This window comes from Heterodontus francisci, chromosome 12 (genome assembly GCF_036365525.1).
Source record: "Heterodontus francisci isolate sHetFra1 chromosome 12, sHetFra1.hap1, whole genome shotgun sequence".
In the NCBI taxonomy this organism is placed as follows: Eukaryota; Metazoa; Chordata; class Chondrichthyes; order Heterodontiformes; family Heterodontidae; genus Heterodontus; species Heterodontus francisci.
Window position 1 is genome coordinate 84,752,409 of NC_090382.1, and position 27,958 is coordinate 84,780,366.

At 43.4% G+C, this 27,958-nt stretch overlaps 1 protein-coding gene across 2 annotated transcripts in view; it reads right to left on the reverse strand.

Moving 5' to 3' along the window:
- Positions 1-27,958, reverse strand: part of LOC137375966 (organic cation/carnitine transporter 2-like) — a 158,117-nt gene that overhangs the window by 60,617 nt on the left and 69,542 nt on the right. For both annotated transcript variants that reach the window (XM_068043771.1, XM_068043772.1), the window contains exons 4-6: positions 25,804-25,975; positions 18,284-18,410; positions 214-314 (exon numbers count right to left, since the gene is read on the reverse strand). In XM_068043771.1, coding sequence (XP_067899872.1) covers positions 214-314; positions 18,284-18,410; positions 25,804-25,975 — 400 coding nt within the window. The remainder of the gene's footprint in view (positions 1-213; positions 315-18,283; positions 18,411-25,803; positions 25,976-27,958) is intronic.

Here is a 27,958-nt window from a genome sequence, read left to right on the forward strand (position 1 = left end):
GCACTGCCCGATAGTGTGGAGAAACAGATTTAATAGCAGCTTCCAAAAGGGAATTGGATAAATACTTGAAGGAGAAATAACTGTAAGGGATATGGGGAAAGAGCAGTGGAGTGGAACTAAGTGGATTGTTCTTCGAAAGAACTGGTGCAGACTCAATGGGCTGAATGGCCTCCTTCTCTGTTGTACTATTCTATGATTCTATAAAATACTCACCAGATTAGAAAGTTTAGAAGAGTGATGGCTCGGATATTATGGGTTTTAAATAAGTGAATAATTGAATAAGATTGTTTACTTTTAGCCTTCATGTCTTCAAGCTGGAAGGAAAACAGAAAACAGAAAACTGATTATTAGAAAATATCAGTATTATTATCTAATACTATTAGTTCATGGATGATCCAGAAAAAAATATTTGAAAACAGTGCAGTATAAACCATCACATTTGCTCTTTCTTTCCCCTGCCCCGTCACCTATTGTGTTGACCCTGCACTGCCTGTAAATAAGATAAAAATATTAAAAACCCCATTTCATTGATGAAATGCAATGTCACAGTTCATGATTTTGGCTCAATCCTCTAAGAGGAATATTGTTCACATTATATCTCTCTCAGTCTGTGCTTGGATAGGTAAAATACTTTTGTGGGTTAGGGTTATGCATTGCATAATATAAATATTTTTAAATACAAATGGTAATAAAGTTATATATTGTAGCTTTTCCTTTATTCTCCTTCAGAGCTCAGCATGTGGAAACTAGTGGGCAGGACTTAATATTTTGTGTATTTTGAGAAAAATAAATTCTTCCTTATCGGCATAAAAATAGGAATGTTTCAGCCACTATTTACATTTGTTTGAAGTACCTTGTTGTTATGATGATATCTTTTTTAAGATGATTACCCAGAACTGTTAAAGAAACTAGAGTGCAATGGCATGAACAATGACACAATGACAATAGCATAAAACAGTATGATTTTTTTTAAATCCTAGTTTTTATAAACATGGGGGAGGGGTCACATTGTAAATGAATGTGGCAATAAAGATATTGAAGCTGCTGATTTGCAGTGACAGCAACTTTGCAACATTGTGTTCATTGTGGACTGATCCAGGCATCAGATTTAAAAACGCCACCAGATCTTTCACTTCACTTTTCAAAATGGTTCAAATGAACCAATGAGGTTGAGATATTTACTGGACTATATTTGATTGTCTTTGACTTTTTAAAACAAAGATTCTATTTGGTTTTCTTTTCGTGGCCTTATTTACTCCTGCTGCCACCTTAAATGACCCATGTACCTGAGTACAAACTCCCCTCTGCCCTATCTATCATCTCCTGCAGTCTTTCACTGTTCTCTTTACAATTTGCCATTTCTGCCAATTTGGTGTAATCAACAAATTTCAATATTGTTTCAAAAATCCTATATCAACATCATTTATGTGGGCATAGGCCCTTGAGACCCACAGAGCGATTCCCAATCTCCTGTCATAACTGCCTTTTTCATCAATACATACCATTATTCTGTGGGTTCTTCTGGTCTTCTGCTGAAGTTATTATGGGAGACTGTAAGAACCCCATGGAATTTCAGAGCCACAGTAAATAAAAGCAATCCTAACACAGAAACTTGTGGAAATACCATTCCCTGTACCTACTGGAAAATGTTACTTTCGGACCTGGCACCTCTGCCCCAATCCAGAGAAGGCAGTTATGTCAGTGTTCTATTTGAACAATAGTGTCACCGGGAAAGAATTCAATGCTTCCTTATGCAGAAGGCAACTCACTCATGACCACCACCCAAAATACTTGGAATGGGAATCACCCTAGATAGGAGTCTCACCTATCGGCCTCGTCTCATCAACACCAGCCAAAAAGTAGAAATCAGGGTGAAACTGGTAAACTTGCTGGAGCGTAATGCAAGAGCACAGCCAGAACACTTCGCACCACAACACTGGCCTTAGTATACTCTGCCGCAGAATACTGCTGTGCCTCATGTTCCAGCAGCTGGCATGCAAAGATTGTGGACATTTGGATAAACACCACCATGAGGACGGTGTCAGGGATGTTTCAGTCCACTACAATTGAGCAGCTCCCACTACTTTTCCATATTGCCCTGCCTGCCATTTGCTGCAACTCTATCGTGCTTCATGAGATGGAAAAAGTCATGAACAACCCCACTCTTCCCATTCATAGACTTAAGAAGTCCACCAAGGAAACAGTTAAAATTGTGCCGGACATTCTGGGAACCAGCAGGTAACGGTTGGAAATTTACAAGCTGTCAGGAACTGGACTGGGAGGGGGGGCGGGCTGCTAAAATTGTAGTGGAAGGCATTGGGAGGGAAGGCCAATGTCTTCCTGCTGCCACGGCATTTACCCAGAAGTGGGAACGGCAGCAGCGTGGCTGCCCACCGACCAGAGGTGGTCAGCCAATTATTTCATACCGGCATCAGGATGCCCCCCACCCCACCACCACATGGAGAGACCACCAGGTTAAGGCGGTCTCCCAGCGGCTTCCGTGGGTAGGGGGAACTTAATTTACGGCCTCTCGATGGCCCAAGCAGGGGGCGCCCTCCAGGAATGGTCGTACCTGCGGCTCCGACACCATCTCTGCCTTCCTGGCCCTAGCTCATAAAGCAAAACTCTACCTACACTTTGAGGATGCCTCAACATGGAAGTGCCCTCTCTTTCTCCCTGCAGCCTCAGCACAGCCACCTCTATTGGTGCCACTGCTAAACTGCCAGTGCTCTGATTGGACAGGTAGCTCTACGAGATGAGCTGCTCTCCTGAAATGGATGATGGTCCCAGTGGCAACCTCTTAATTGGCCGTTGCTGGTAAAAACCTCCCTGGGGTCCCGCCATCTGCCAGCGTGGGCTCGGGACCCACTTTTGGTGCCAGCAGCGGGACTACCTGCCTATTTGTAAAATACAGCCCAACGATTCAGGACTGTGACCCTTCATCAGAACCTAGACTCCTGGCATTGACTGCCTCAGGAATCTGGTTCTGTTGCTTCTGCAAAGTTTGTCTGGAGGTTTTCCTGATCACCTGTGGATAGATCACATCTCTCCTCCTCTCCAGCTCCTCCATCAAGGCATCCAGTGTAGTACAGAGAACCTTGGAGCATGACCTCGTCCCTGTTGTACCATAATTCACTCTACTTCCTGTTTAGACTTTCGTCCAAAAACAATCCCTGCACCACCTCCCAGCCAGAATGCACCTCCCTTTAAGGGGGCGAGACTAGTTTTAAATGGTGCTATCCTTGCACAAACTGCTGAAGTCTGCAGTAAACCAGCACCTTGTTTATCGCTGGTTCCACACAGCAATCATCCAAATTAGTAGGCAGCATAAAGTTGGCATGCTGCCTGCATAAGTAGAGATGAGTGAGGGTTTATTGCACATTATGATCTCCGCAAGTTTTTAGGGGCTGTCCAATTTAACCCCCATAAAGTGGGCTGACTATTTCCCAATTTGACCGGGTCAGCACTCCATCAATCCTATTGAAATAAGTTCTGGGTGTTAAAATTAACCGGGCCTCATGTTGATGACAGCGTAGAGGCATCCTGCTTGCTCTGTCTCCTCATTCATGCCCGAGTTAAAACTAGGATTCAGTTTCCCTCAGCGATAAACTATTAGATTTTAGTGATTTCTCTGAATTGAGTTTAAGTAACTCATTTAGTTATATTTCAATTTGAATATCCAGCTGTGAAAAATGAGGCAAAATACTTAATTTGTAACTTTGCCATTCCCTGTTCTCACCAGGAATTTGCCTTCATTGTGTGCACCCTACCTTAACTATTCCCTTACTTCTATAGAACTATATTACATTTTATTGGTGGAATCTGTTCTGCCTAATGTCTGAATGGGGAGTGAGTTGAATATTAAATACAATCTCTGAACAGTTAGGATATGTGCAGCATCTCAAAGAATCCAACCAGACTTTCCCAATCTAGTGATTTTCAGTTCACAGTCAGGCACCTCTTGCAGAAATGGCACTTGTGGGTGAATGAAGAACACCAGACTCAAAATCTGGACACTTCTATTTCTTCTCTACCACAAAAAATAAAATGACTTTTCATAGTGTATATTTGACTAATATAATGGATATTGAGGAAGTGGGAGGAAAGCATAGGTAAACGAAGAATTGAATCATCATCTGGGGGTACACTAATACCATGCATTAATGGAACTGTGCATACATGACCTCATCCCAATATCCTCATAAATTAAGACAAGGCTTCCCACTGGCTCAATGATTCCATCCAGTGTGCTGTTAAGACAGAGAGTTTAACCCCAGGGCTGTGCTGAATCAGTGGCAGTTGGGACAAGACAATTAGCCTCCATGAGAAAAAGATCTAGAAATGGTTCAGTGAGTCAATGTAGCATGTATTGTGGAAATGAGCCATATACATTATGTTTGATGTTAAATTTGTGCAGTTGGTGACACTACAGTTGGCATAAGAATCCCAGGGAAGCAAAAACAAATCAGTCAGGATTCTCATGGCTAATTGCTATGCACTGAATCCTGCTGGCAAGTGCATGTGTATTTGCTTTTGGATGAAGATGGAATTGGATTTGGTTGTGAGATCCTTGATGGCCAAATAACCTGCTAGTACTCACTATCTCGACTCATTTTTAAAAAGAATAGTCATTTGTGTTATATGTTTGGTTCTGTATGCTGCCACCTTATTGCATCTACCAGAGAGGTTCTTAGACCGTAGAATTTAAACATCAATATTTATTTCATAACAACTATATACACTCCACACTAGCCTGTGTGTCTCCTTCAAAAGCCACACTGTATCTGTTCTCAAGTCTCTTCCACATGATCTCTTACATCATCATGGTCGGCAATAATCTTTACATTCTCTCAAAATTAACCCTTTCATACCCTTATACTATATCTCCCCCAAGTCTTTATTCCAATATATATTTATATACATTCACTTTTTTTATTTACCTACTACCCCATCTCCTCCCAAGTCTCTGACTTCATAGATGCAATCTGTCAAGAGGTTTCATAGCTCTCCCTGATCTTGTCATTGTCAGATGTAGAGGATTGGTAGTCTTTCCCCGAACTCTTGTGTCTTGACTTGGACGGCCTTCGTTGAGGTTTGGAATATTCAGCGCTTTCTGAATTTCCAGTTCAACGTCTGAGTGGTCGAAATGTATGACGGATTGACGTCTTTGCAGTAAAGGAATAAGATTCCTTCTATTTCTCATAGTATATAAGGTCGCTGTTGATTCTTCTCTTCCTAGAGAATTACTCCTTCTCAATTTTGGTCTCATACCCATAGCTTTTGCCCTTCTGATAACTTTGGTAGGTTTCTGGTATGGTATCTCCTGTTATAACTATGGGTTTGTTTGTTTTGATATGACTTTTCTTTGGCTCATACTCTTTATTCATCCTTGCTTTGTAACCCTGGAAGTAATTTCTTGGGTAGAATTGGAAGTTGCATTCAAAGTTTTCTTCCTGTTAAGAGTTCTGATGGCACTAATCCGCATAATAATGGAGTAGGCCTGTAGGTCAGTAGTGCTAGTTGGAAATCTTGATTTTTCTTCAACAAAGCTTTAATGGTTCTGACTGCTCGCTCAGCTTCTCCATTAGATTGTGGATATTTAGAACTTGCTACATGAACAAATCCCAATTTTTCCGCAAAATGCATGAAATAATTGTTTCCAAATTGTGTTCCATTATCGGATACTATCTGATCAAGTATACCATGTGTTGAGAAAACTTCTTGCAAAACTCTGATAAATGTTTCAGTTGTTGTTGTGTACACCCATCAACTTCGATCCAGCTTGAGAAGTAATCAACTATAATTAGATAGGATCTCTCATCAAAGAAGAATAAATCCGTCGCTAACAGTTCCAGTGGTCTAGTTGGGAATTGGGTCAGAATTAGAGGGCCTCTTTGATCTTGTCTGTGAACTGTGCATACGTCACAATTTGAAATCAGTTCTTTGATATCCTTCCAAATTCTTGGTCACCACAAGGACATCTGAGCCCGTGCTCGACATTTAGTTGTACCCATATGACCTGGTGCATCTTGTCCAAGATATCTAGGCTGAGTGACTCTGGAATCATCAGTCTTTCATCATATACCAGAAAATCATCAACTATGGTGAAGTGTCTTTTGTGTTCGATATTCATCCTCATATCCTTGGGATTCTGCTGTGGCCAACATTGCTTGCAATTTTGGCAGACATAGATACATTTTACATCTTGACTCTGGACCTGCCGAATTTGTTGGACTTGCTTTTTCCTAAGTTCTCTGTCCGTGTAGACCTCCTTGTCATGAGTTCTTTGTGTTGTCTTATGCAGCACAAGGAAGTGTGTGGATTCCAGTTCATTGAAGATCTCTAACAGGTTTAGTAACAACTAAACTAGCATAGTACAGAGCAAACTGTTTACAGAACCTTTGTCTAGAATGTTACAGTTGCAGAGAGACTATAGCTTCTAGTCACATGACTGCATCCTGGTACTTAGCTCATTAGCATACTGAGTTCTTAAAGGGACATCACTCCTTAGACATTCATAGAACATCCTCTTTCTTTCCAAAGGTAAGTCGCTTATGCAACAAGTAAAACACATAAAATTGGATAATATTAGTTATATGGGATAGAGATTATAAACTGTGCAATTAGAGGCTTAAGAGTCCATATTTCATTTCGGTGTTTTGACAACTTTTCCAGATCTTGTTATGGTATAACCTTCTGGGAATGTGGATTTTACCCTTGGTTGCTTTTGGTTTACAGACATGTTGTCAGTGTGTTGCTTGTTGTCCTGTTGTTCCATCACACCCTCATTGTCAGAGTGTGTTCCTTCGTGCCCGCTGTACACGATTGCAGTATTACACACTTAATTGGCTTCGGTTCCTTCTCAACACTGCTCTGCTAGATGTTCAACCTTGTAGGATCTGGGCTCACTGCAAACTTTGGATACCTCTGTGGGTAGCCATGTTCTCATCGTGGGGTATATGACCTTGACTTTTTGTCTTACATGTAGCTGAGGAGTTCCGCCCCTGCATGCCGGTTATGCATCATCTTCATTCTCCCTTGATTTTCATTTAGAGTCTCCTGCATCTCACAGAATTTGGACAGATGATGGCTTGGCAACATCCTTCACACTTGTCTGCCAAACATGGTCTCCGCTGATGGTAAGCCCATATCCATAGGTAGAACTCTGAGGTGGAGCCTGGCAATACAAAAATCTTGTTTCATTATCCTACACTTCAGGATAAGTGATTTAATTGTGCAAACCATTTGCTCGGCAAGACAATTAGATCCAGGGTAAGGTGGTAAGGATGTCACATGGTTTACACCCCATTTGGCACACATATCCCTGAAAGATTTGCCCATATATTGTGGCCCATTGTCAAAAATAATTTCTTCAGGTGCACTGAATAGACTGAATATGGCACTCAATGTGCCTGCAACGACCATGCTTGAAGTGTCTTTTACCTGTCTGACAATTGGAAATTTGGAGGTGACTAAGATAAAGCCATCTCCACCGAAAATAGATCAGTGGTTATTTTGGACCAAGGGACCGATGGAATCTCGTGAGAGTGTAGAAGTTCTTTACAGTGTTGTGGCTGGTGGTTCTGGCATGCATCACACATCCTCACTAATTTTTCAATGTCACCGTTGATCCCAGGCCAATAAACAGTGCCTCATGCCAGTCGTCTTGTTTGTTCTCTACCCATATGGTCTTGGTGAAGTTGTGACAAGATGTCCTGTTGGAGAGCTTTGGGCACAATCACTTGTTTTTCCTTGATGATGATGCCTCTCAAGATACCGAGTTCATCTCTATGAGGCCAAAAACCTCTGAGGGTTTCTGTCACCTCTTTTACCATATCAGGCTAACCTTCCATGATGACTTTCCACAGCGCCTTCATTTGTGGGTTATTGACTGTTTCTGATTGTAGCTGATCACATTTGAGCTGACCAAAATGCAATAAATCAATTTTGAGCGCATCTTCCACCTCAATATCCATACTGTCTACTTGTAGATCCAGTGGAATGTGTTCATTCTTGTTTGGGTTTGGCAATCTGCTCAGCATATCTGAGGTGACCATTTTGGAACTCGGTTTGTAGCAGAGGTCAAAGTCATACCCATGTACTTTCACTAAGAGTCACAGTAGTCGAGGTGGTATGTTTGTCAATGGTTTGCACCAGATCATCTCCAGTGGTTTGTAGTCAGTTTCCACAGTGAACTGCTTACACTGTAGGTGTGGAACCTTGTGATCCCAAACACCAGAGCAAGTGTTTCACGCTCTATATTTGAATAATTGGATTGTGCTGAGGATAGACATTTGGATCCGAATGCAATTGGTTTGCCATCCTGCAGGATGCACGCTCCTAGCCCTTTCTGTGAGGCGTCAACTTCCAGGATTGTCTTCTTCCTTGGATCGTAATATGGCAGAGTACAGATTTCTGTTGAAAATGCTTGTTTGAGAGACTCAAACATCTTCTGATAGTCTTCCTGCCATACAAATGGTACATCTTTCTTTCAGAGCTCTCTCAGTAATGATGCTTTGTCAAGAAGTTGAAAAATCCAAGACCTGTCTGGAGATCTGCCTTGTCTTGTGGGGTAGGTATATGCCTTACATCTTTGACTTTGCCTGCGTCAGGACGGATTCCGCAACCTGAATAGATGGAGCCAAAGAAATTGATGTGGCTTACATTCACCTGACACTTCTTGCTGTTAAAAACGAGCCCTTCACAATGAGCTATTGCCATCAGTGAATGGAGATTTTGATCATGTTCTTCTCTGTTTTTGCCCAACACCGCAATGTTATTGGCACTGTCAGAAATGCTCCATCCATCAATATTGGCGACCACGCTCTGGAAGTGGTTCAAGAGTTCACCTACCGAGGCTCAACTATCACCAGTAACCTGTCTCTAGATGCAGAAATCAACAAGCGCATGGGTAAGGCTTCCACTGCTATGTCCAGACTGGCCAAGAGAGTGTGGGAAAATGGCGCACTGACACGGAACACAAAAGTCCGAGTGTATCAGGCCTGTGTCCTCAGTACCTTGCTCTATGGCAGCGAGGCCTGGACAACGTATGCCAGCCAAGAGCAACGTCTCAATTCATTCCATCTTCGCTGCCTTCGGAGAATACTTGGCATCAGGTGGCAGGACTATATCTCCAACACAGAAGTCCTTGAAGCGGCCAACACCCCCAGCTTATACACACTACTGAGTCAGCGGCGCTTGAGATGGCTTGGCCATGTGAGTCGCATGGAAGATGGCAGGATCCCCAAAGACACATTGTACAGCGAGCTCGCCACTGGTATCAGACCCACCGGCCGTTCATGTCTCCGCTATAAAGACGTCTGCAAACGCGACATGAAATCGTGTGACATTGATCACAAGTCGTGGGAGTCAGTTGCCAGCATTCGCCAGAGCTGGCGGGCAGCCATAAAGGCAGGGCTAAATTGTGGCGAGTCAAAGAGACTTAGTAGTTGGCAGGAAAAAAGACAGAGGCGCAAGGGGAGAGCCAACTGTGCAACAGCCCCGACAAACAAATTTCTCTGCAGCACCTGTGGAAGAGCCTGTCACTCCAGAATTGGCCTTTATAGCCACTCCAGGCGCTGCTTCACAAACCACTGACCACCTCCAGGCGCGTATCCATTGTCTCTCGAGATAAGGAGGCCCAAAGAAAGAATATGCAGCCAGGAACATTTTCTATAATTCTATTATTACGTTGCTGAAACAGATCTTGACTGACAGATAAGTTGAAGGGTGGTCTCTGGAAGCAATATCTTCCAAATGGTTTCTGTAGGTGGTGACTTCCTGAGACTCCTTACCTAGGTGTACTGACCAATATCAATGTTTAGTATCCAACTTGGAGAAGAATTTGGCTCCAGTGAACGTGAGATTCAATTCCTCAAGTGTTGGAATCTTGTGCGGGCATCTCTTTAGGGAGAGGTTTAGCTGCCTTGATCCTGAGTGCTCTATCCTTCTTCACTATGCACGTAATTGAGCTGCACCAGTCTGTGTGATGATGCACACGATGGATGATGTCATTGCGTTCCATGTCATCTAACTCGCGCTTAACTTTTCTTGTATCTGCATGTTGCACTTTCTGGGAGGGGAGATTGATGGAATTGCATCCTCTCTGAGCTGCAGTAGAGCATTGCCTTTGAAATCTTCTATGGCGTTGAACCTGTCCGGGTACATTTGTTGCAGGTCATGGACTGACTCAATGTGGGTACCCTTGGTCTCATCTGCTGTAATGGGTACCTTGCTGACCTCATGGATAGTCACAATGTTGAAGTTCTTACACGCTGGTAGTCCCGCCATTGCTGGTCCGCTAGTGTCTACCAGGTAAAATATTTGCGGTTTCCATAGTGACTTGCCATAACTGCATTGCATCGTTAGTATGCCACTGCAAGGGATGGGTGACCCATTGTATGCAGTTAACTTTTCAGTTGTCAGTTGTATCATTAACTTCCAACAACCCCGGTACATATTCTTCAGGATTCGGACTGGTAAAATAATTGCACTAGTTCTGGTGTCAATCTTAATCCTGAGTGTATGTTTGCTAACTTTCTTTGGGCACATGATATTAATAGTAGCAAAAGCTTCCATTTGTTTGACTTCATCAACACAAAGTGTCAGGTTCACAATGTGAACTTCTGGCTGAGAATCACTCCACTCTGAGCCTTGTCCTGGGTTTGCTTCACTGTGGGCTTTGTGTATCAGCTTGTGTTTACACAGGTCTCTGGTGCTCTCCTTGTTGTTGTTGCCATGCAGCATCAACTGTCGTCTGTCTTTTTGTGTCCTATCGTTACTTCTGGCTGTGTCTTTGGAGCCAGATTTCTTGCATCGGTGGGCCCAGTGTCCTTTTGCACTGCATGCCTTGCTCAGATCTTGAAATACAGGACAACTTTGCGATTAGTAGGACAAATGTCACTTACCACACAGCTTGCTTACTTTTGGCGACCTGGTGATGATGCCGATACTGTTGGCTGCACCTAGTGCTTGCAGAGATGCTGTTGTCCAGCTACAATGGCTTTGTATTTCCTGCCATCATCTAGCAGCGCATCAATGCTGTGACCTTTCTCTTTCCCCAAGAGGTCTTTTTGAAATGTCTCAATAGGTGTAGAGACAATCACCAGCTCCATTATTGATTGTTTCTTGTGGCTGTTGCTTGTAGGACATCAACTCCAGGAAGCTGATCTTCTAGAACTTTCCATATCTTTGCAGGATCTTTCTAGTCCTCCTCAGATAATCCAGAGTTATTGATTGTGTGTAATCCCTCATTTCCAACTTTTATCAGTATTTTCACAGCCTGCTTCTCAACTGCTGTTCTCAACTGTTCTTGGTCTGTGAAGCATAACTGCATTCTTTGAATAAAAATGTTGAACTCGGATAAGATATCAAAGGCCTTCCTGTTCATGTTTGGAAATTTGATATCCATCTTTCTGCTGGTCTTTTGCTTTCTGCTCTATATCCAACTTTGTTCAGTTCTATGTGTGCCTTCAGCACCATATTTATTATGAATTTTCTATTTGTGGCTTGGAACTCTTTTTGAAACTTGTTCTATTAACTTTGCACTGTTCCCCCTTTCAGAAATTCTCTTTTATATAGACTAGCTGCTTTGATGGAGAGTAACAAGTGTTTGACATTGTTTTCTGTTTATTTTGCTTTCAGCACTTTAGCTTGTATGTTTACACAGCTGTTCGAAAGGCATTTCAAAGGTTTTCCCCTTTGCTTTTTTTTCCTAGAATTTATTTATGTTCTTCACGCTTGACTGGTTTCATTTTTTTTTAGCTTTGGCTGCGTGAATCCCTGCAATGTTCAGGCTTTTCGGCACTTTCTTTTTACAATTGGATGCCCCCTATAATGGTGCCAACCTCCATCAGCCTGAGGGGGGATTTGGGTTTTCCCCATTTGTTTTTTCTCACATAGCCTTTAAAAAATTAATTTTTTAAGCGCTTCAAAACTTTTTTTTAAAACCGGGATTCCTCAACATTCGGCACGATGACTCAGCTGATCACAGGAATTAATTTGCAGCCTGTCATTCTGTTGGTTGCAGAAAGTGTGTGGAAAGCCACCGCTCTTTGTCTGATAAGACTGTTATACTTACTCCAGTGTTGAGTTTGAAATCAATGATATATCTGTTGACATATACGTCAGCTGACCAAAATGCTTGATTCAGATCATTGGACCTGCCTAGAAACTATTTTGATTGGTCTGCTGCAGGAGGTGGCTTAACTTCATTGATCTCTCTATTCTTAAATGCTTTTCCTTTAGAGCTTGAGGTAGTTGAGATTTTATTTTGACACAGCTGGGAAGTCAATTTCAGAGTAAGTTAAAAGTTAATTCCCTTTTGTTTTCGGAGGACCAGGGGACTGCTGGGTAAGTAAAAACTATATATTTGAGTGGTTTAAAATCTCTTTCTTTTAGTTTTGGTGGCAGCAGCTTAGACAGTAGCTGAGGTGCGGAACGAACTTGCAGCTGGGAAGTCAATTTCAGAGTAAGTTAAAAGTTAATTCCCTTTTGTTTTCGGAGGACCAGGGGACTGCTGGGTAAGTAAAAACTATATATTTGGGTGGTGGCTGTACCCGAGACACTACACATGTAGTGTCTCCCACCCACCCTCCTCCTCTAACCAAAAAAAAAGGACTCTGGTGTGTTGATAAGGTAAGCTTTTTATTTAAGAAGTTCTGTCCGTTGGATTGCTAACCTAACAAGTTTTGACTTTTTTTTTGTTTTTCAGTAGATTTGTTGGGAATTTAGAATAGACGGAATGGAAGTTAAGGCAGTTGTATGTTCCTCCTGCAGAATGTGGGAGGTAAGGGTCGCCAAGAGTGTCCCTGCTGACTGCATCTGCGGGAAGTGCACCCAACTCCAGCTCCTCGAGAACTGCGTTAGGGAACTGGAGCTGGAGCTGGATGAACTTCGGATCATTCGGGAGGCGGAGGGGGTTATTGAGAGGAGTTATGGGGAGGTAGTCACACCTCAGGTAAAAGAAGTAGGTAGATGGGTTACCGTCAGGGGAAGGAGAGGGAACCAGCAGGCAGTGCAGGGATCCCCTGTGGCCATTTCCCTCAACAACAGGTATACCGTTTTGGATACTGTTGCGGGGGACGACTTACCAGGGGTAAGCAATGGGGTACAGGTATCTGGCACAGAGTCTGTCCCTGTTGCTCAGAAGGGAAGGGGGAAGAGGAGCAGAGCATTAGTCATTGGGGACTCCATAATTAGGGGAACAGATAGGAGGTTCTGTGGGAACGAGAGAGACTCACAGTTGGTGTGTTGCCTCCCAGGTGCCAGGGTTCGTGATGTCTCGGATCGTGTTTTTGGGATCCTTAGGGGGGAGGGGGAGCAGCCCCAAGTCATGGTCCACATAGGCACCAACGACATAGGTAGGAAGAGAGATGGGGATTTAAGACAGAAATTCAGGGAGCGAGGGTGGAAGCTTAGAGCGAGAACAAACAGAGTTGTTATCTCTGGGTTGTTGCCCGTGCCACGTGATAGCGAAGCGAGGAATAGGGAGAGAGAGGAGTTGAACACGTGGCTGCAGGGATGGTGTAGGAGGGAGGGTTTTGGTTTCCTGGATAATTGGGGCTCTTTCTGGGGTAGGTGGGACCTCTACAAACAGGATGGTCTTCACCTGAACCAGAGGGGTACCAATATCCTGGGGGGGAGATTTGCTAGTGCTCTTCGGGGGGCTTTAAACTAATTCAGCAGGGGAATGGGAACCTAAATTGTAGTGCCAGTGTACAGGATGTTGAGAGTAGTGAGGTCAGGGATAAGGTTACAAGGACGCAAGAGGGCACTGGCAAGCAAGAACCTGGTTTAAAGTGTGTCTACTTCAATGCCAGGAGCATCCGGAATAAAGTGGGTGAGCTTGCAGCATGGGTTGGTACCTGGGATCTCGATGTAGTGGCCATTTCGGAGACATGGGTGGAGCAGGGGCAGGAATGGATGTTGCAGGTTCCGGGATTTAGATGTTTCAGTAAGAACAGAGAAGATGGTATAAGAAGGGGGGGTGTGGCATTGTTAATCAAGGAGAGTATTACAGCGACAGAAAGGACGTTTGAGGACTCGTCTACTGAGGTAGTATGGGCCGAGGTTAGAAACAGGAGAGGTGAGGTCACCCTGTTGGGAGTCTTTTATAGACCTCCGAATAGTTCCAGAGATGTAGAGGAAAGGATAGCGAAGATGATTCTCGACAGGGGCGAGAGTAACAGGGTAGTTGTTAAGGGGGACTTTAACTTTCCAAATATTGACTGGAAATACTATAGTTCGAGTACTTTAGATGGGTCAGTTTTTGTCCAGTGTGTGCAGGAGGGTTTTCTGACACAGTATGTAGACAGGCCAACCAGGGGCGAAGCCACATTGGATTTGGTACTGGGTAATGAACCCGGCCAGGTGTTAGATTTAGATGTAGGTGATCACTTTGGTGATAGTGATCACAATTCGGTTAGGTTTACCTTAGCGATGGGCAGGGACAGGTATATACCGCAGGGCAAGAATTATAGCTGGGGGAAAGGAAATTATGATGTGATTAGGCAAGATTTAGGATGCGTAGGATGGGGAAGGAAACTGCAGGGGATGGGGACAATCGAAATGTGGAGCTTATTCAAGGAGCAGCTACTGCGTGTCCTTGATAAGTATGTACCTGTCAGGCAGGGAGAAAGTTGTCGAGCGAGGGAGCCGTGGTTTACTAAAGAAGTTGAAGAGCTTGTCAAGAGGAAGAAGAAGGCTTATGTTAGGATGAGACGTGAAGGTTCAGGTAGGGCGCTTGAGAGTTACAAGCTAGCCAGGAAAGATCGAAAGGGAGAGCTAAGAAGAGCAAGGAGAGGACACGAGAAGTCATTGGCGGATAGGATCAGGGAAAACCCTAAGGCTTTCTATAGGTATATCAGGAATAAAAGAATGACTAGAGTTAGATTAGGGCCAATCAAGGATAGTAGTGGGAAGTTGTGTGTGGAATCAGTGGAGATAGGGGAAGCGTTAAATGAATATTTTGCGTCAGTATTTACAGTAAAGAAAATGTTGTCGAGGAGAATACTGAGATTCAGACTACTAGGCTAGACGGGATTGAGGTTCACAAGGAGGAGGTGTTTGCAATTTTGGAAAATGTGAAAATAGATAAGTCCCCTGGGCCAGATGGGATTTATCCTAGGATTCTCTGGGAAGCTAGGGAGGAGATTGCAGAGCCTTTGTCCTTGATCTTTATGTCGTCATTGTCGACAGGAATAGTGCCGGAAGACTGGAGGATAGCAAATGTTGTCCCCTTGTTCAAGAAGGGGAGTAGAGACAGCCCTGGTAATTATAGACCTGTGAGCCTTACTTCGGTTGTGGGTAAAATGTTGGAAAAGGTTATAAGAGACAGGATTTATAATCATCTGGAGAAGAATAAGTTAATTAGCGATAGTCAGCACGGTTTTGTGAAGGGTAGGTCGTGCCTCACAAACCTTATTGAGTTTTTCGAGAAGGTGACCAAACAGGTGGATGAGGGTAAAGCAGTGGATGTGGTGTATATGGATTTCAGTAAGGCGTTTGATAAGGTTCCCCATGGTAGGCTATTGCAGAAAATACGGAAGTATGGGGTTGAAGGTGATTTAGAGCTTTGGATCAGAAATTGGCTAGCTGAAAGAAGACAGAGGGTGGTGATTGATGGCAAATGTTCATCCTGGAGTTTAGTTACTAGTGGTGTACCGCAAGGATCTGTTTTGGGGCCACTGCTGTTTGTCATTTTTATAAATGACCTGGAAGAGGGTGTAGAAGGGTAGGTTAGTAAATTTGCGGATGACACTGAAGTCGGTGGAGTTGTGGATAGTGCCGAAGGATGTTGTAGGGTACAGAGGGACATAGATAGGCTGCAGAGCTGGGCTGAGAGATGGCAAATGGAGTTTAATGCGGAAAAGTGTGAGGTGATTCACTTTGGAAGGAGTAACAGGAATGCAGAGTACTGGGCTAATGGGAAGATTCTTGGTAGTGTAGATGAGCAGAGAGATCTTGGTGTCCAGGTACATAAATCCCTGAAAGTTGCCACCCAGGTTAATAGGGCTGTTAAGAAGGCATTTGGTGTGTTAGCTTTTATTAGTAGGGGGATCGAGTTTCGGAGCCACGAGGTCATGCTGCAGCTGTACAAAACTCTGGTGAGACCGCACCTGGAGTATTGCGTGCAGTTCTGGTCATCGCATTATAGGAAGGATGTGGAAGCTTTGGAAAGGGTGCAGAGGAGATTTACTAGGATGTTGCCTGGTATGGAGGGAAGGTCTTACGAGGAAAGGCTGAGGGACTTGAGGTTGTTTTCATTGGAGAGAAGGAGGAGGAGAGGTGACATAATAGAGACATATAAGATAATCAGAGGGTTAGATAGGGTGGATAGTGAGAGTCTTTTTCCTCGGATGGTGATGGCAAACACGAGGGGACATAGCTTTAAGTTGAGGGGTGATAGATATAGGACAGATGTCAGAGGTAGTTTCTTTACTCAGAGAGTAGTAGGGGCGTGGAACGCCCTGCCTGCAGCAGTAGTAGACTCGCCAACTTTAAGGGCATTTAAGTGGTCATTGGATAGACATATGGATGAAAATGGAATAGTGTAGGTCAGATGGTTTCACAGGTCGGCGCAACATCGAGGGCCGAAGGGCCTGTACTGCGCTGTAATATTCTAAAAACATCTTACGAAAATGCCCTACTTCTCTGCAATAAAAGCATTCTGCTCTAATATAAGGTCATTGTTTGCACCTGTGGGTACTTTTGGCACCACGTTGCTGGCAGGGTTTAATGGCATCTTTTGCTTTCACCCACCTGTGTACTTTTTTTTCCTGGTGCTTCTTTTTGGCCCCCTGGTGAAGGAACTGAACAGTTGCAGGAGATGTCCTGAACCAAAGTTTTTCTTCACCTCGCAGGATTGCTCTGTTGATCTTCTTGTCCTCAGCTTGCCTCACCAGCTGAATGGCTTTGTCCAGGGTGAGTTTTCTTTAGACAGTAAAAGGTGTGATATGGAATCATCCACAACACCTACAACAATACGATCTCTTATCAATTTATCTTTAAGGTCTCCATACTCACATCCCTCTGCAGGTCTCTAAAGGTTATTGATAAAAGCATTGACTGTCTTGGCTGGTTTATGGCCCCTTTTGTTGAATTTTGCTCTTTTAACAATCTTATTGCTGTGCAGATTGAAGTAGGAGTCACAAGCTTTTAAAACTTCATTGAATTTGGCTGATGTTTCATTACTACCTTGTCTTGCTATTATATCAATAGCTATAGCATCAATTGAAGAAAATAATGTATTCTCTTGCTCTGCTTCAGACCTGCTTTCCAATTTAGATGAAATTCTATCTATTAGACTTTCTGTTTTTTTTCAGGCTAACTTGCTTTAATTGAGTGTAGCCAGTGTTTCCGAGTATCCCCTGCTGTTTTTAATGGGCCATTCTCGGGTTTTTCCCTTTGCTTAAACACTTCACTTTATTTTTTTTATTCAGCTTGTTTAATGGAATTGGCATAGCTGTTTGAGAGTTCACTGCTGTTTCAACAGACTGTTCCAACAGACTTTTCCAGGGTTTTCTCCTTTCTTTGAGAGCTGCAGACTATTTATTTTTCTTTTTCAGGTTTGGCTGCATTAATGGAGTCTCCCTGCTTTGTTTAGGGTTTTCCCATACTTTTCGACATTTGCCCCCTCTTCGCCCTTCAGCTCTCACATGATGCCTATAGAAAATAACTTTAAGCTCTTCAAAGGCTTTTTTTTTTCAACAGGGATTCTTCGACTGTCAGCACTATGACTCTCCCGATCAACTGATTTGCAGGCAGCCATGCTTCCGTTCTGCAGAGTTTTTCCCAGCCTCATAAGATTTGTAGTTCTTCTCTTTTTTCAGTTAGTTGTTTTAAATTTTCTCATCTGGCTGAAGGATGGCAGTTGCTTCAAACTTTTTCACTGCTTACCATCCCACCACTGTTCACCATATATGTTTGGTTCAGTATGCTGCCACCTTATTGAGTCCACCAGAAAGGTTCTTAGACTGTACTATTTAAGCATTAATATTTATTTCATAACAACGATATACACTCCACACTAGCCTGCGTGTCTCCTTCAAAAGCCACGCAGTATTTGTTCTCGAGTCTCTTCCACATGATCTCGTACATCATCAAGATTAAACCTGTCATATGCTTATATTACAATTTGGACAAAGGAGGTGACTGGCACCCGTGGAAACATACCAAAGAGTTGATGCCTTCAGAAGAGAAGGGGTAAGGAAATTGACATTTAAAGAGCAAGCCTGTATTAAAGGCCTGAAAGACCACACCAGAAGAAAGTGTATGTCTATACCTCAAGATCATTGAAGAGCACCTCTGGTGGAGTGACACCATTTCTCTTTGCAATGTGTCGGAGTATTGCTTCAGCCTCCTGTACCGTTCCCTTTGTCAGCAGCCAGCGTGGAGACTCAGGAATAAACCTGGGAGTAAAGGTATTACATTTTATATGAAGAGTATAAATGTCACACAAAGTAATTGAGCAGTTATTATTAATGTTAAAGTATTCTTTAATGGTGGATATCAACATACAAATTTACTCAAATCAAAGAATGGATCCAGAAATGGCAATGGCAGAGGATGGTATGAAAGATTAGGTTTAATATGGAATTTGACAGGCTGAGCAAAATGCCTGGATCATGAGTGTCATTAGCAAATTTCTGCTAATCTTGGACAGTGTCTTGCCCTGTTATGGCATTTAGTGCAGGAAGACCTAAAAGGTAAGAAGAAACTGGAGTAAACTTTTGCCTTTATCACCAAGCTTTATTAAGCATTGTTTGGAATGGAAAACCTAGTGGGAGGTATTACCTGTCTCTCACTCAACACTATGGGATTTTCATTCCATTAATTTGAATGGAAGGGAAATCACGTGGGTTCTGTAACCAACAGGCAACCTTCCCTGACAGATTTTCCTTTCTGAGCTCTGCTCAGGCAATGTGTAATAACTCATGTGGTAATTATGAAAATCTATCCCACTGACATTAAAACAAGTTCCTGGGGAAAATGGACATCACATCTGATTGGGAAAAGAACCACAGTCCACTGTTTTTCAAAGGCAAACAAATAAAGTGTACTTGTTTTGTGAAACATGAAGATAAAGGATTGAGCCAGTTCCTGGAATTTGATTAACCAACCATAGTCAGAAAATCTAGCCAGGACTTTTCCAACCATTTTAAGAGTGAACACAATTGTAGCACACTCTGCAGGAATATGGCCAAACTTTACAAGACTTCTGTGTATGTAGTTCAGCAATAAGAACAGCAAAATGTATTTAGATTCCACTAGTAATGTATATCTTAGAGTGCTTTCAAGAGGGCGATGGAGAACGTTAAGCAGAAGAAATAGTATTAACTAGGATGGTGGTGGGGGAAGTGAGAGAGACCAAAGTCACATTTGAAAATAGAGATTTTTAATAGGCTTTCGAAGGAAGGAAAGTGTGTAGCAAGGCCGAGAGGATTTGGGGGAGAATTCCAAAGACCACAGTGTAATGATTAAAAGTTTGGGACAAAATCATTAATTTTGATTCAGAGAAGTGGAGGGTGAGAATGGGGCACAAAGCTAAAGAAAGAGCATCAAGAATATGGAGGAACTTGACAGGACCTTAAAGTTGATATCATGAAGGTCAGGGAGCCAGTGCAGTATGGCAAGGAGAGGGTCTGTGTGTGTGAGAGGGCTCAGATTACAATGGATGAACTTAAGTTTGTGAAGTGTAAAGGAAGGGCGGTCCTTCAGAAAAGCCTTCAGAAATTAAAACCTGAGATTCTGTCAGATGAATACACTAGCTCTGTGATTGACAGGATCCAGTGGTGCAGTGTAAAAAGTGGCATTTGTGCCTTTGTTTCCACAATTATTGGTCTGAGCAATTGACAACACTCACCAAATACATTTACCATCATGATTCCAGGGAACTGCTCAATCCACAGCAGGTATTGCACCTCTCGTGGATACAGGTTCCATGAATAAGAAAACTCTACTCTTGGGTCATTGTACTACATTAAAAAAAACTTTTAGTGCTGTGCTAAACATCTGCAATTCCTCTTACTTCTCCTGTTTTTAAAAGATCGTCCTTTATTTTCTTGTTTCCTCTCTTGAAGTACTGACTCTTTCTCAGGTATAGTTGCATAAGTGTTTCTTATAATTTATATAATTTATAATATTGTTATGACCAGGAGAGGAGAGGATTTCAGGCTCCCCTTTACCCCCTTCTCTGGTTTGATCGCAACAGGGTTTTTTTTTAAACACAGTAATTGAACTTACCACCTCAGTGAGCACTTGCACCTGTTCCTCTAATATAATTTCCAAAGAATCAATCAGACAGGTTTTCTTGAGTTTAAACAAAAAAGATGTAAGTTTATTATCCTTAACACTCTAAACTAGTTAAAATGACTAAAATACACTATGCATTCAAGCCCACATTCACACAAGAGACACACATATACAAGTAGATTACAGAGGGAAAACAGAGTTGGGTGGTTGGAGTAGAGTCTGAGATAAATGGAATTTAAGTACAGTTCAGCAGTCCCAGAGCCCTTCGTTGAAATTGTGGTCCTGATGTCCTTGCTGGGCCACATGCACAGTTCAAGCTTGCCTCTCAGGCTCTGGAAGGCAGAAGAGGGGTTTTGACCCTTGTATCAGAGTTGTTGGTTGTGGTGGTCTATAAACTTGTTTTTACCAGCTCCAGCCGGGCCTTCTCTTGATCTGTACTGGAGAGAGGGAGAGAGAGAAAGAGAGTGCTGTTCCCTTGATGGCTTACAGCTACTGTTCTGCTGTCTGAGTCACAATTCACAATCTCCCCAGAGTTGCACAAGCAGTCACATGACATTCCTACCTCTTTGTGTTTTAATGAGGTCCTTCTGGAATTTTCTCTGAGATTCAAGGCTTTACCCCCTCCTCAGGCTATCCAGTAACACTTGGTAAGTGTTGGCTCTTTCAAAGTCAATGGGTGTCAACGGCTGTTGATGACCGTGTTGACAAAGCCATCTCAGGTAATTTAATCAGAGAGCACTCCATTGTTCTGGCTAGGTTTCCTCAGTCATGTTGTCTCTGGTCTACTCTGTTGCTGTTTCATATGCAAATTGCCGTGGCCATCTTGGTTGCCAGGTTACTCTTTTTTAAAAGTTATTTGTAACAATTTCCAGTAAAAGTCTCAGGTCAAGTTCCAATCGATGAAATTAATATTTCCCATTTGGAATGAGGGGTTTTCATGACAATATATACATAATGGGCCTGGGTAGATTATCCATGAACTTCATTTTGCTGATGACTGTGCTCTCCTGGCCCACAGTCAGTCAGACCTGCAATGTATAACAACACATTTTTCTGAGGCGGCACAACTCTTCGGACTAAAAATCAGTTTAAAGAAAACTGAAGTCCTGGATCAGCCTGCGCGCCAAAAAGAATATAAACAACCAAGTACTGTTATTGAGGGAATCAAGCTGAATGCTGTAGAGCAATTTACTTATTTGGGGAGTGTCTTCTCGTTTGATGCCACCATAGACAAGGAAGTGGAGAATAGGCTCTCAAAAGCAAACAATACATTTGGCAGACTCTACAAGCGAGTGTGGAGCAACCACAACCTCGGAGCACAGACCAAACTCAAAGTGCATAAAGCCATCGTCCTCACCACCCTTCTGTATGCCGAGTCATGGGTCCTATACCGATGTCATGTACGCCTTCTAGAGCGCTTCTGTCAGTGCTGCCTCTGCAGAATCCTCAAGATCAGCTGGCAGGACTGCATCACAAACATTGAAGTCCTGGAAACAGCCAACATCACCAGCATTCAGGCCATCCACCTGCAAAGCCAACTGCGTTGGGCGGGTCACATTGTCCGGTTGGATGACAGTTGCTTGCCCAAGATCGTGTTGTATGGAGAGCTGACCACAGGTAAAGGAAAAGGAGCCCCATGCAAACGTTTCAAGGACTCCCTGAAGAAATCCCTCTCTGTGTGCCACATCGACCATCACCAGTGGAAAGAGCAGGCCATAGATTGTGATGCCTGGAGATGCTACATGAGGAGGGCTACAGACACCTTTGAGACTGAATGAAGAACCAGCATGAAAGAGAAAAGGAGGAGAAGGATAGATCCAATTGTCCCCAGCAGCGACTACACCTACACTTATAACCTCTGTGAGAGAATCTGCCGGTCAAGGATAGGCCTGACTAGCCACCAGCAGGCCTGCAACCGATGACTACAACCTTCCCAAAATCTTCGTTTGCGAAGAAATGCCAAGAGATAGAGATCACACATGAGTATTGTGTACAATTTTGGTCCCCTTACCTAAGGATATATTTGCCTTGGAGGGAGTGCAAAGAAGTTTCAATAGACTGATTCCTGTGATGACGGAACTGTCTTATCAGGAGAGATTGAGTAGATTTGGTCTATATTCCCAAGAGTTTAGAAGAAATTCTTTTTCTTTGGCCTCCTTGTCTCGGAGACAATGGGTAAGCACCTGGAGGTGGTCAGTGGTTTGTGGAGCAGCGCCTGGAGCGGCTATAAAGGCCAGTACTAGAGTGACAGACTCTTCCACAGGTACTGCAGAAAAAATAGGTTGTCGGGGCTGTTACACAGTTGGCTCTCTCCTTGCGCTTCTGTCTTTTTTCCTGCCAACTGCTAAGTCTCTTCGACGCGCCACACTTTAGCCCCGCCTTTATGGCTGCCCGCCAGCTCTGGCGATCGCTGGCAACTGACTCCCACGACTTGTGATCAATGTCACCGGACTTCATGTCGCGTTTGCAGACGCCTTTAAACCAGAGAAATGGACGGCCGGTGGGTCTGATGCCAGTGGTGAGCTCGCTGTACAATGTGTCCTTGGGGATCCTGCCATCTTTCATGCGGCTCACAGGGCCAATTAATCTCAAGCGCCGCGAACTCAGTAGTGTGTATAAGCTGGGGATGTTGGCCGCCTCGAGGACTTCTGTGTTGGAGATGCGGTCCTGCTACCTGATGCCAAGGATTCTCCGGAGGCAGTGAAGATGGAATGAATTGAGACGTTGCTCTTGGCTGACATACGTTGTCCAGGCCTCACTGCCGTAGAGCAAGGTACTGAGGACACAGGCTTGATACACTTGGACTTTTGTGTTCCGAGTCAGTGCGTCATTTTCCCACACTCTCTTGGCCAGTCTGGACATAGCAGTGGAAGCCTTTCCCACGCACGTGTTGATTTCTGCATCGAGAGACAGGTTACTGGTGATAGTTGAGTCTAGGTAGGTGAACTCTTGAACCACTTCCAGAGCGTGGTCGCCGATATTCATGGATGGAGCATTTCTGACGTCCTGTCCCGTGATGTTCGTTTTCTTGAGGCTGATGGTTAGGCCAAATTCGACGCAGGCAGCCGCAAACCTGTCGATGAGACTCTGCAGACACTCTTCAGTGTGAGATGTTAATGCAGCATCGTCAGCAAAGAGGAGTTTCCTGATGAGGATTTTCCGTACTTTGATCTTCGCTCTTAGATGGGCAAGGTTGAACAACCTGCCACCTGATCTTGTGTGGAGGAAAATTCTTTCTTCTGAAGACTTGAACGCGTGTGAGAGCAGCAGGGAGAAGAAAATCCCAAACAGTGTGGGTGCGAGAACACAGCCTGTTTCACGCCACTCAGGATAGGAATGGGGTCTGATGAGGCGCCGCTATGCTGAATTGTGCCTTTCATATTGTCATGGAATGAGGTGATGATACTTAGTAGCTTTAGTGGGCATCCAATCTTTTCTAGTAGTCTGAAGAGACCACGTCGGCTGACGAGGTCAAGGCTTTGGTGAGATCAATGAAAGTAACATAGAGGGGCATCTGTTGTTCGCGGCATTTCTCCTGTAGCTGACGAAGGGAGAACAGCATGTCAATGGTCGATATCTCTGCTTGAAAGCCACACTGTGCCTCAGGGTGGACATGCTCGGCCAGCTTCTGGAGCCTGTTTAAAGCGACTCGAGCGAAGACTTTCCCCACTATGCTGAGCAGGGAAGTTCCACGGTAGTTGTTGCAGTCATTGCGGTCACCTTTGTTTTTAGAGAGGGTGATGATATTGGCATCGCGCATGTCCTGTGTTACTGCTCCCTCGTCAAATAGAGATGATCTTATTGAAACATAAAATTCTCAAGTGACCTGACAGGGTAGATGCTGGAAGAATGTATCCTTTGGCTAGCAAGTTGTTATGAACATTGGACCTTGTAACATGATTATGTCTTAAAGATTGTGATTTTAAAGTTCGAGATGGAGTCCAGAAGGTCAGCTGATCTCAACTTAACTCTGTTTAAGGTTATCAGGACAACAGAGACAATATTATCAAAGGCTTTCTTCTGAAGAAAGACTATAGTACCAGCACCTGAAGGACAACGGGTTTCACCCTCCCAGACTTTTGGATCATAAAACACGGAGTCAGCCATTGAGAACATGCAAACTAACCAGGCAGGTGTAAACACCTGGGGCCAATGGAAAAGCTGAGTTGCTTTGTGGAACTCAGTCTCTGCATTTTGGAGCAGAACAATGAACTACTGAATTCAAAGTCCAGATAAATTTAACAGACTTTCAGGAGAAAAATGGGCTGTAAGGATGGGACCATCAGGTTATGGTCTCAAACAGGTCATAAGAAGAGAACCTATCAAGTTGCGGCCTCATGGCAAGCTATAAGAGACGACACCCAGCAGTGGCAGCTGAAGAGGGAGAGACGAGAATACCTGCAGTATGAAGATGTTGAGCGAAAGACTGTGAAAATTAGAAACTGTTTTGAGAGTCAAAGCTTGTGGAGAAGTAAAGGGGCCACAGGATCACCGGAAATCATATTATCCACGGACCTCCAGGTTGGAAGTGCTCAGAGATGGAAGTTTTGAAAACATTGATTTTTGAAAAATGTGGGAGGTCCAACCCATTTCAACTGGGAAGAGTTTGGGACTTTTAACCACAAAGGATTTTGTCATCAACAAGGACTGTATAACATATATGTATATTGTGAGGTTTTCAAGTGTTGAATAAGTAAAGAAAACACCTTTGTTTGTAATTTGGGGTATCAACCACTTACAAAGTACAATTTAGTTATTGGGGATTTCTTTTAGTTTAGTTGTTAAAATAAAAGTCTTAAAACATGAAATCTTGTTGTGTAATTCTTTAAATTGGTCTGGGGTTCATATCTCATATTTTTCATGTTAACGATCTCTCTGAGGTCACAACAGAGATCGCTAGATTTTTAAATAGTTGAGGTGGAAGTCAGCTATGATCTTGTTGAATAATGGAACAGGATTGAAGGGCCTGAAGGTAATTTCTGACTCAGAGAAAGATGCTTTCTGTTTTTCCTTTGCTTTAATGTCCAGTTTTCCAATAGATAGATTTCTGTTATAGGTCACTTGCAATTAGTGTCTTATATGAATCAAGCAACTAATTTCCTGTTGTTGAAGTTCTGAACTGTGGTTATCGCTGCTAAAGTCTGTTTTGGCAGCTTAATTTCCATGTGCCTCAAAATCATATTGTTAGAATCCATTACTGCCTGGGCAGTAATCTGATAGAACAGATCACCTGCCCATTGTAGTACCCCCTTAATTGTTAACGCATTGATTTCAATCTGGTAAAATTGGGCAGGTATTACAATGGACTGGCGATCGATTCCACTTGATTACCTCCTAGGAAGCGATGGTAAAGGTTACTCCCACTGAACTTTCAGCCTCTCATAACAGTCACGAAGACATTACCACACCTCTTTAATACACAACCATGCTGATCCCCATCCCTACCCTCATCCATTTCTTTATCTTGGTTGGAATCATTGGCAGAAGTTTAAGGCATTAAAAGTTCCTTATCTACTGATGAGATGGGATAAGGATCAAATTCCTACTTACCACCACAAAGGAATGTATGCCAGGCCATTGAGAGACAGGGCCAAAATCAACATCTGCCAGCTTCGTATGAAGTATGCAAACAAAGGCAGTAACATGTAGCCAATTGCATAAGAAATACCTACTCCCAATGTAGAGTACATAACCCGAATGGATTTACCAAGAATTTCTGATCCTGTAAAAAGAGAATAACCAGGTCAAGAACAACAATGATTATGAGTTATTTTATAATTTTATTTCACTGCCTATTATCACCATTCTGAAAGAAATATTACTTTATGTTCAGTTTTGTTCATTCATCCGTGGGATATGAGCATCCCTGACAAGGCCAGCATTTATTGCCCATCCCTAATTATCCTTCAGAAGGTAGTGGTGAGCCACCTTCTTGAACTGCTGTAGTCCATGTTATGGAGGGGATTCCTGGATTTTACCCTGGTGACAGTGAAGGAATGGCAATATAGTTCCAAGTCAGGATGTTGTGTAACTTGGAGGGGAACTTACAGGTGGTGGTATTCCCATGTGCCTACTGCCCTTGTTCTTCTAGGTGGTAGAGGTCATGGGATTGAAAGGTGTTGTTGAAGGAACTTAGCGAGTTTCTGCAGTGCATCTTGTAGATGGTACACATTGCTGCCATTGTGCACTGGTGGTGGAGGGAGTGAATGTCTAAGGTGGTGGTTGGGGTGCCGATCAAGCAAGCTGCTTTGTCCTGGATGGTGTGGAGCTTCTTGAATATTGATAGAGCTGCACTCATTCAGGCAAGTGGAGAGTACTCTATCACACTCTTGACTTATGCCTTGTAGACGGTAGACAGGCCTTGGGGAGTCTGGAAGTGAGTTATGTGCCACAGAATTCCCAGCCTCGGACCTGCTCCTGTAGCCACAGTATTTATGTGGATGGCCCAGTTAAGTTTATGGTCAATGGTCACCTGCAATTTGTTGATGGTGGGGATACAGTGATTGTAATGCCATTGAACATCAAAGGAATATGATTAGATTCTCTCTTGTTGGAGATGATCATTGCCTGACAAATGTGTGGCACAAATGTTACGTGCCACTTATCAGTCCAAGCCTGAATGTGGTCCAGGTCTTGCTGCATGTGGACACGGACCGCTTCAGTATCTGAGGCAATCATCAGTGAACATTCCCATTTCTGACCTTATGATGGAGGGAAGGTCATTGATGAAGCAGCTGAAGATGGTTGGGCCTAAGACACTACCCTGAGGAACTCCTGCAGCAATGTCCTGGATCTGAGATGATTGACCTCCAACAAGCACAACCATCTTCCTTTTGTACTAGGTATAGCTTCAACTAGTGGAGAGTTTTTCTCCTGATTCCCATTGACTCAGTTTTATTAAGGGTCCTTGATGCCATACTCAGTCAAAAACCTGCAACTTCCTTCCTAACAGCATTGTGGGTGTATCTACACCAGATGGACCTAAGTGGTTCAAGAAGGCGGCTCACCACCACCTTCTCGAGGGCAATTAGAGAAGGGAAACAAATGCTGGCTTTGCCAGTGATGCTCACATGAAAGAATAAAAAGCTCCTGGCACTATTATTGGAGGTGAGGGTGAAGGAGCTAGGGGAGAGGGGTTTAAGAAAACGGCTTGCTGTAGAGAAAGAAGTCTAGGGTTATCTTTGCATTCTAGATGATCCTGGAATAGTGAGCAGTTTTAGCAGATGAGATGACAGCAGGATTCAAAAGTGCGTTAAGTATTTCAGCCAGATCTGGTGGTGAATGGCTAATCTAGTTGTCTTCCTTATCCTTTAAAGTCTGCTCCTTATGGAGTTAGGCGAGTAGAGATGATGACCATAAGAGGGAGAATGGCCAGTGTGAGAGACAGTAATGGTTTTATTGGGGACCAGAATCATAGAATGGTTACAGAACAGAAGGAATCCATTTGGTCCATCATGTTGTGCCGACTCTCTGCAAGAGAAACTCACCTTGTCCCACTCTCCTGCCTTTTCCCATTAGCCCTGCGATACACTTTTCTTTTTTTAAACTCATGATTGAATCTGCCTCTGCCACACTCTCAGGCAGTGCTTTCCAGATCCTAATGACTCACAGCATAAAAAAGCTTTTCCTTATGTCACCATTGCTTTCTTTGCCAATCACCTTATTTTGGTGTCCTCTGGTTCTCAACCTTTCCACCAATGGGAAC